The 8834-nt window shown below is 40.9% G+C and overlaps 2 protein-coding genes across 4 annotated transcripts in view; both read right to left on the bottom strand.

Annotated features, from left to right (window-relative positions):
• The window catches only part of CCDC62 (coiled-coil domain containing 62), a 15400-nt gene extending 15341 nt beyond the window's left edge, over window positions 1-59 (bottom strand). For all 3 annotated transcript variants that reach the window (XM_010582208.1, XM_010582209.1, XM_010582210.1), the window contains exon 1: window positions 9-59. The gene's annotated coding sequence lies outside the window, so the exon portion shown is untranslated. The remainder of the gene's footprint in view (window positions 1-8) is intronic.
• An 877-nt stretch (window positions 60-936) lies between these two features.
• DENR (density-regulated protein) lies at window positions 937-8782 on the bottom strand. The gene is made up of 8 exons (XM_010582207.1): window positions 8678-8782; window positions 7541-7655; window positions 6509-6528; window positions 6164-6248; window positions 5419-5502; window positions 3202-3318; window positions 2003-2142; window positions 937-1215 (listed from the first exon to the last, which is right to left on the bottom strand). Exons 2-8 carry the CDS (start codon window positions 7644-7646, stop codon window positions 1171-1173), a joined length of 597 nt encoding a protein of 198 aa, XP_010580509.1. The 5' UTR covers window positions 7647-7655; window positions 8678-8782; the 3' UTR covers window positions 937-1170.
• Between the last annotated feature and the right edge of the window lie 52 nt (window positions 8783-8834).

Below are 8834 nucleotides of genomic sequence, written 5' to 3'. Positions count from 1 at the left end.
AAACCCACCGGCGCCCTCGCCCTGACGTCGCGGCGGCGCCCCGCCCCCGCCAGCCGTTGAGTGGCCGCCGAGTGGGGCTGTTAGGCAGAAGCCCCGCCCCGCCCTCGCGGCGGCGGAGCTGCGGGTTCGAGGCCCGCGACCGCCGGCGGGGCTGGAGCTGCCAGGAGAAACGTGAGAATTAATAATATTGTTAATAGGAGACGAGTAAGAACCCGACCGGATGTTACAGGATGAAGGTAACTACCCTGCTCAGCTTTTAAATGGAACAACTACAGAGATACAGTTATCTCGTTATGAGGATACACCAGTCTCCACTAAACCCATCAGCTTATAAACAAAAATCACAGAAAGAAAGAACTTCACGGTAGAGGACAGGGTGTGCGATGCGTCACCCCCTTGGGTTTGACCTCGTCTAGGTTTTACAGTGACAGGAGAATGTCAACTCCAGGACTCTGCTGCCAGGGAGCATTTAATGTTCTTAAATGGAGCAGTGAAATACAGAGCACCAAATCGATACTTGAGGCTGTCTGCAGGAGTAGAAGACCTAGAAGACCAGCAGGGTTAGGAGATCATTTGGAATTATGAAAATAGGCTAAACATTTCAGACATATTCACATGTTCCTCAGTGTTTCCACTTAACAGAATAAAATTATTCAGTTGGCACGTACCTACGACGATCACCTAGTCCAACTGCCTGACCGCTTCAGGATTCATTTTCCTGTGTTACAAACCCTTAGAACGTTTGTCCCATTCCGATTTCTAAGATTTTATGCAGGTCAATGAGAGGTATGCGTTTCTGTACATTAGCAACATGCGTTATTCACTTAAGTTTAACAGAAGGGACAGCAAATGAAAAATAATCTGTTAACGACTTAAATTATCATTTGTCTGTAAGATTGTTAGAGGAAAGTAGCTGTAAAGAAAACAGAAACTGTCTTCAGTGAGGAACAGTAATTTTATTTAAATCTACTTCATGCGTAAGCATGATAGAACCCCAATTTAACTTTGGCAAATATCACAACAAAAAAACCCAAGCAGCCTATACAGAACAGTGAAAATGCCAAGGATATGGGTTCTCCACAGATTCACTGCAGAGCAAATGGATTTAGAAGCCTCACTTTGGCTACATCATTTATAACCATACAATTAAATAAAGGTAGTCTTTCACTATCACTTCTTGACTTCTCCAAGATCTTCAATGCTATCATCATCCACCTAGAAAAAAAAAAAAGCCAAAACACAGCATATTAAGTATATTTTCTTCTTACGTGTCTCACTCAATATTCACCACTGTACACGTAATGAAGCATGAGAGAAGTACACAGCACCATCCGAGATTCCCTGCTGTAAATTCTACGTGAGTGACATGTGCCTATAGGACACAGCTGAACCTATGGGGCTCTGAATAAAGACAGGCCTAGAGAGTTATTCCAGAAAGAACGCCAATACCAGAAATACCAGAAAAAGGGAGAGTCAAAGAAACTGCTTGTGATTACAGCAGTGCAACCAAACCTTTCAACCATCAACATTTCAGTCCAACCCAAAATTAGCTAATCTCTTCTTCTGAAGCACAAGTGGTTTTTATTTCAGGGTTTTTTTTTCTAATTTTGCAATATTTTAAGAGATTTTGAAAAATAAGATGGCAATGTAAAAATACTTAGGCATTCACCACTAAGAAACAGTCACAAAGAAGCCACAGATACTTGACAGCTGGACTTATTCTGCCATGCCTTCCTCGCTGTGGTATCCACAGTAACAGCACTACATGTTTAGAGAGCTAATGTTTCTTGGACGACAGAAGCAACATTTGACTTCAAGTTTAATCACTCCTTAACCTAGTCATTCATAGGTGGGAAGGCAACAACTGGTCTTTTATTTTTGCACAACAATCTGTGCTGCACAACCATCTGTGCTGCCAAAGATGAAACCCTTTTTCAAAATCATTGGGAAGTCACAGGCTATTCTGGAAACTAGAGTTCTAGGAGAAGAAAGGGTTTATTACCTCAGGCCACTTCTCCTGGATTACATCGATAATGTCATCTGTAAAATCCCCCTGAATGATGATTTCGTCTTCTCCTGTTACTGAGGCACCGCAGGAAAATTTCTGAGCAAAAAACCTTTGTGCTTCCTTAAGATCAATTTCTGTTGACAGGAAAATGGACAGTTTTTAAGTACAGTCATTTCATACAAGTATTTTCTCAAGTTTAAAACCAAAATCTTCTTTTAACTCTTGAAAAACTAGCGGCAGTTTACAGTTAAAGCTTTGCTACAGTTTCCATTGAAAGCAAAAGTCTGTTGTTTACATACAAAACAACTGACTACAAATCTAGCAAACTCAACACAAAAATTGCTGAATGTCCCCTACACATTCTGTTTACGCAGGCCTATGCTACACACACTCACCAGAAAAGCACATGCAAAACTGACTGAAAAGACCCTCCAGTTCTGAGTAACTTCCATAGTTATTGAACAAGTTTTTCCATAGAAGTGCTTCAGTATATTCCCTTCAGAAACACATCCCAATAATTTTTGAGATTGGCTTCCAGCACGAAGATACAGTTCAGACCAAGCTAGTGTGTATTACTGATCCCTCAAGAAAACTGACAATACACTCATGCAGGAAATATGTAACATATCTTGTTAATACAACCATGGTTAAAACTTACCTTTTTAACAGAATTCATGATCAATGTGGGAAGTAAGATGTTGTTATAGGTATAAACACCAAGTGGCTGTTTGCAGCTATGTAGGACAAACCAAAGCTACGCAGGACAAACCAAAGCTACGCAGGACAGCGTCGTTAGTGTACTTTGGTATGATTTGACTGCCATACTAGAAAGGCAGTTAAAGCCTTACTTACTCAGTCTCAAGAACAGGTAAAATTAATTGTCAATAACATATTTACAGGTTTGATAGAAATAAGCATCTTTTTGAAAATAAGTATGTTTATAACCTGTTTCAAAAACCCTTGTAACCCTATTTGTTTGGAAACACCATGGAAATAAGAATTTCAATGATTTATCACTGAGGGAAGTCAGTGTACCTTTCGCATGCTTTGGAACTGCTAAAAGCACCTTGGGACTTTCACCTCGCACAGATGGAAGCAGATCACTCAATGTAACACAATCAGAAGAAATATCATGAGGTTAAAGGCAAGCACATCTAAAACCAAGAAAAACCACATAACAAAAGTCAACTCACCAAACGTTGCAAGGCCACATACTCTTGTGACATATTTTTTCTTTGCTCTAGGAATTTTAGCTATTGTAACTTTCTGTGGTACAGTCTTCTTTTTCTGTTTTATCTGACCCCTTCCGCCTTTACAACAGAGTATAAGGTTACATGATTAGTTAAATGAAGTCACACTTAATCAAAGAAAAAAGCATATAAGGTCAGATTTCATCCCTATAAACAAAGAAACTGTTATCTCCCCATCTGTGTTGGTAAACAAAAATATATCTTGTACATTGTCTCACATTCAGGTTTATTATTATTTAAGAAAGGTCCCATGTCATCAAAGCTCAATATTACGAGAAATAACAATATACACGTCAAATGTACATTCAAGTACAGCTTGCATAGCAGACCCCACTACAAGTATCAGAAGAAGGAGGGGCTTTCCCCACACTTTACTAATCACTGCATTTGGTCTACATTTAACCCCTCCTTCAGGAATTGTTCTTTGGCTGTAATCCTAGGAACAAATTGTTACTTTAATGTTTTTCATGAGTTTAACATCCTTAGGGTTTGTGTCCGAGGCAAAGCAACTTACGTCCATTTACTGAGGCCATGAGGACATGCCTACTCAGGCTGCTGGGTTAAACTGCAGATTTAAGTTCTAGACCCCAGTATGAACCATATATCTATGAACATGCTAGCACAAAACATCACGCCTCTGAAACAGAAGCCAGCTACAGTAGTTGACTGCCAAACTTCCACGTGATTTAACATCTTCTTTCTTACTGTCTGTTTCTAGGCCAACCTGAGGGAACACTTCACATATCAGGCATTTATTAATCTGAGTAAAGCATGCAAAAGTTATATTCCACTCATTAGGATTCTTAAGTCAGATTAAGATCTCGGTTCTCTTTGTGTACAGTCATCAAATTACTCCAGGGTAACCAAAGTTTCATGTTCTTGAGCCTTGTCAGCATGAAAACCTAAAGAATTTATGACAAGCAAACTAACCCCTTGTGACTACTTCCTTCTCTAACATGCAGAACTTTCAGTTCTACATTACTATAAACTGATATCCAATAATTTAGGACAGTAAATTTCTGTCTTAAAATTTCTTCAGTAAATTTCTGCAGTGTTTTAGTAAGTTTTCGCTTGTTTTTCCTCAGCCTCTCTCTTATGGTCAATCTTATAGCATCATAGTTAACACCATACCATAAGTTTTAATGAAACTTTAGATTCTAGGAAAAAAAACCCTAAATATTTTAAACAGTATTATTTGAACCAAAAAACAGACTGAAAACTAACTATACCACCCCACACAATAAATTAATGTTGCAAGAAAATCTCCTGAAGTCTCTGGGAAAAGCATCCAAGCTACAGAACATAAATTACTGTTGTCACTACACATAGCCTACTGACAAGGTAAACATAACTGGTTACCAAGGCAGACACAAAAATAAAACATCTGCAGTGATATGTGGCTTAAAATCTGAATCTTACTGGGCTATTAACCATAATTTCTGAAGCACTACAGACACCACTGACACTCCACAGGCAAATGCATATTAACAACCCCAGCATTCTGATTTATAGTGGTAAGTATGTTCATTAATTAAACAGAAAGAACTCCAACAATAGAAGATAAAAAAGTGTTTAAATTGTTGCATATATTTTATATCTTCCAAAGTTGGTTTTTGAAAATGTTTTTCATTAGTATTGCTGGGAAGAGACATAGCTGTTAAAGGAGACATAGGTCATAGTGTTAAAAGCATAAAACCAAATCCTGTTACGTGAATACAGAGGATGGTGGAAGGAAAAAAGGCAAAAGCAGTGTCATGAGGCATTAATGGAGGAAAGCAGTCTTTGTTCTACTCTGCAAGCAACCTATAAACTGCTGTTAAACAGGGCAGAAACAAGTATTCCGGGAGGCATGCCAGCTGATTTTAGGTCTAGAAGAATTACTCCCTGAGTAAATACAACAGCAATGACAGAACAATGAGACACATGATGCAGGTCACCTTTCACTTGCTATTCCTACTATCCAATTCTTTCATCAGCATATATCACCACACCAACTCTGCTACCACTGGAAGAAAGATATTCGGTATGTTTTGTGCAGAGTCAAAGTGTAGCTAACAACCAAAACACAAGGAATCCATGCCATAGTACAGAACAGCAGTGAGAAAGGGATGCCCCAAACTGCTTATATGTCAATACCGCAATCAACTATTTAGACCTTGCCTCTCTTTTGCTTCTTCTTCTCTTCTTCTTCTCCTGCAGTTCCTTGGCCTTCTCCAACCCCAGCTTCCTGTTTAGGTGAATTTTCTTAAATGCATCAGAAAGGAGTGGGGAGAGGAAAGAGAACAAAATTAGTGGTCAGACAACCACAGCCTTACAGGAACAGGAAGTAAGGTACAGTGGTATTTTGCTAAATTCGTAAACTCTGTGCTTAAGTGCAGCAGGCCCTTCACTGATGCATGTTACATCTTCATTATAGTACTTATGCAAATTAGACTTCAGAAAAGCCTTAGCTCAAAGATAGTTACAATTTCAATACAGCCTCTTCACATAATTTCCACAGAAAGACAGAAATTAATGATAGTGTTAATATTGAAATTCCAAATGCAAATCAACAAGTTCCCTATTACTAATGACCTTTACTCCAGCCATCCACAGTAGACTGGACAGATATAAAATCCAACAAACTAACTTTGATTGGAAACAAGTACATGGATGACTGGTTACAGCAGGAACCTTAAGAAAGCTCAAACGTTATTACTGAAATTACACATTGTTCATTCAGTGTTTTCTGACACTATCAAGCATATTTTCACAGCATCCAAAAGCACGGTAGACTCCTAAGAAAATTATTAACTTTCACATTTGATACAGCAGGAAAAGGGAAGAGGTGAGAACTGGACAAGCTCAAAGATTTCTGAGTATGTCTAAGGGCACATACCAGTTAGAAAATAGAAAAGATTCTTACCTACTGTGAGTTTTGCAAACTCATCTGGAAAATTCTTTTCTAACCATTGTCTGCATTTAGTCACATCAGGCATATATTCGCAGTACTAGAGAAGAAAGGTCATGTGAATTTGGTATCAGTGAATCAAAATATATTTGCTATTCAGCTCAGCCACTTCTCCTTAAGATGACTGAATACGAATACTATACTAGCACATAAGAAACCTTGTGTCACCCTAAAGATGACAGTGGCTGAAGCACAGAACTGCCACAATTAAGAAAAGCCAGAAAACATCAGAAAGGATCATCATAGTCCATAATCATAGGACAGAAAGAAGAAACTTGGACAACAAAAAAATTAACTCACCTCTGTTGGCAATGAACAGACTGGAGAAAGAAGGGAGAGGAAAAAAAAAAAGAAGAGATTACAAAAATAAGTTCTCCACTTACAGCCTTAGCATTAAATTCAAAATGGTATTTTAAAGTTAGGGATGACTTCTTATGTCATAACTTCTGGTTATAACCACACATTGACTCAGATTACTTCATTGATACCACTCCAGGTTTTAATTTTTTTCTCAGTAGTCATTTGCTCACACACTCTGCATTAGGATAAAACTATCCCAGCAAGAGCACCCAGTCAATGAAGGAAGGGAAGGAGATGCCTACAGCTTTGGGAAAAGTTACAGAAAGAAACACCAGTTCTACCTGAGGCAAAAGATATTCCTAATAAATTACCACGTGGTTTGGTTAGCTTTTCTTTTTCCAAGAGCTGCCAATGTCCAGAAGAGGGGCTGGGCCCCAGAACAGACCCAAACCAATTATGCAGACTTTCACGCACAACAGGGATTATTTCCTAATCCCCTGCAACTGTATTCAAGCCCAAACCAAAATAACATATCTATCTAAAAAACATACCTGTCAAGATTACTTACTTCCCTTTAAATTTCATCCACGTAACTACAAATGTAATGAGTAAAGAATTCTAAACACAGTGTAAAAAATCACTTTCATGAATTCTAACTTTATTTCTTGTTGTCATACTAATGCTGAGAGGCCTCTTCTGTGCTAAAGGCTTTACTTGCTTTCTGCAGGAAAAGATCTTTGCTGAACAGTTCACTATCTGAGCACCACTCTCGCTTCTTTTACACACAGAATGCTGTCAGTACCTTCATCTCTCAGAGGGAAGACCCCTACATTTCACCAAAAATGCTTTAGGTAAAATACACAACACAAGCTATTTCAGAAAGATAATCATAAAGGTCAAGCTGATCATGGTCTAGCTTCTCAATAAAAGCTGACCAAAAGAAAATCTCCGATTCTCTCATTCTTTCTGCTAGGCTGCCCTCACAAACAGCACATTGTAAGAATCGTGGACAACTGCCCCTTCAGCACTTGCCTCCGCAGTAGAGAACCCGAAGAGGATAGTCGGCATCTGACCTGGCACCGCTCCTTACGTCTCCTCTGCAGTCAGGGACCACAGGCTCAGCTACATCTGTGGCCATGTCACAAGCCTGGAGATCACAGAATGAAAGAATCAGGACCTAAGTTCTGGGTTAAAGTTATTCACATCTTTCCTAACTCAACAAGGATCCCAAAGACCGATGAATCCCAGAGAAAATAGGTACAATCGTAAGAAAAGCAAAAAAAAAAAGAAAGAAAAAAAGACGTCAGGAAATAATGAAAAAATATGGGGAAAATGGCTAAAAAAATACCAAGCAGTATGGAATTCTAGCACATAAGGGGAAAAACCCCGAAGTGCCACAAAATGCTGTGTGAAATGAAGAAAGATCTGCGACAACACCACGTGGAATTACAGAACACACTGGGTTAAGCAAAACGTGAAGTATCATGCTAAATCGGTGGCATATGAACAGCAAGTGCACTGGGGGAGTGGGGGGAGGTACTGCCACTATACTAGCAAAGAAAAGGGGTCACTTAAATCAGCATCTAAAGGATTACAAGCTGATCCCAGGACACTGGCAAAAAAACCCAAACACCACAAAACGAGCAAACCAGACTTGACCCACTGATACATTTAACAATGGTTTACACGCACACATTCTCGGGCAAGGGGCTTAGAAAACAGGAGTCAATAGAGAAGGAGTTTGCAATGCGTAAGTCCCCCAGGATCATGGGAGCAAGCAGGCTATGTGTGTGGAAGAGTCAGAGTCAGGACGCTGTACAAGCTGTGCCTGGGCAATGAAGAGAGCTGAGGGAAAATGCCAGGGCGCCAGAGGTGGTGGGGTTCGCGGCAGGGGGACCTCAGGGAAAAGCGGTAGACGGTCGTAGCGAGGGGAAGGATGCTGGAGATGGAGATCCCAAATGGGGGAGGGAGGGTGCTGGGCAGCAGGGGGTAAAAGCGGGGGCTGGTCGGGGGGAAAGGTGCTGGGGAACCAGACGTGATGGGGATCACAGACGTGGTGGGATGTGGGGGGCAGAGCTGAGGGAAAGGAGGGCGCCGGGTACCTGAGGAGGGGCGGGCTCGCAGTGCGGGGAGGGTGCCGGGGCTGAGGGAAAGGAGGGCGCCGGGTACCTGAGGGGGGAGGATGCTGAGGTACGAGAGGCGAAGGAGTCACTGCCAGGGGAGGCAGAGCCGCGGTACCGGAGGAGAGGGAGGGTGTCGGAGCTGAGGGAGGGATGCTGGTAGCCGGGGGAAGGGGGGGGAGAGGCCGCCCGCCCGCAGGCGGGAC

This window comes from Haliaeetus leucocephalus, unplaced genomic scaffold (assembly GCF_000737465.1).
Source record: "Haliaeetus leucocephalus isolate CR32 unplaced genomic scaffold, Haliaeetus_leucocephalus-4.0 Scaffold840, whole genome shotgun sequence".
NCBI lineage: Eukaryota > Metazoa > Chordata > Aves > Accipitriformes > Accipitridae > Haliaeetus > Haliaeetus leucocephalus.
This window is presented reverse-complemented; position numbering and strand designations above follow the sequence as displayed.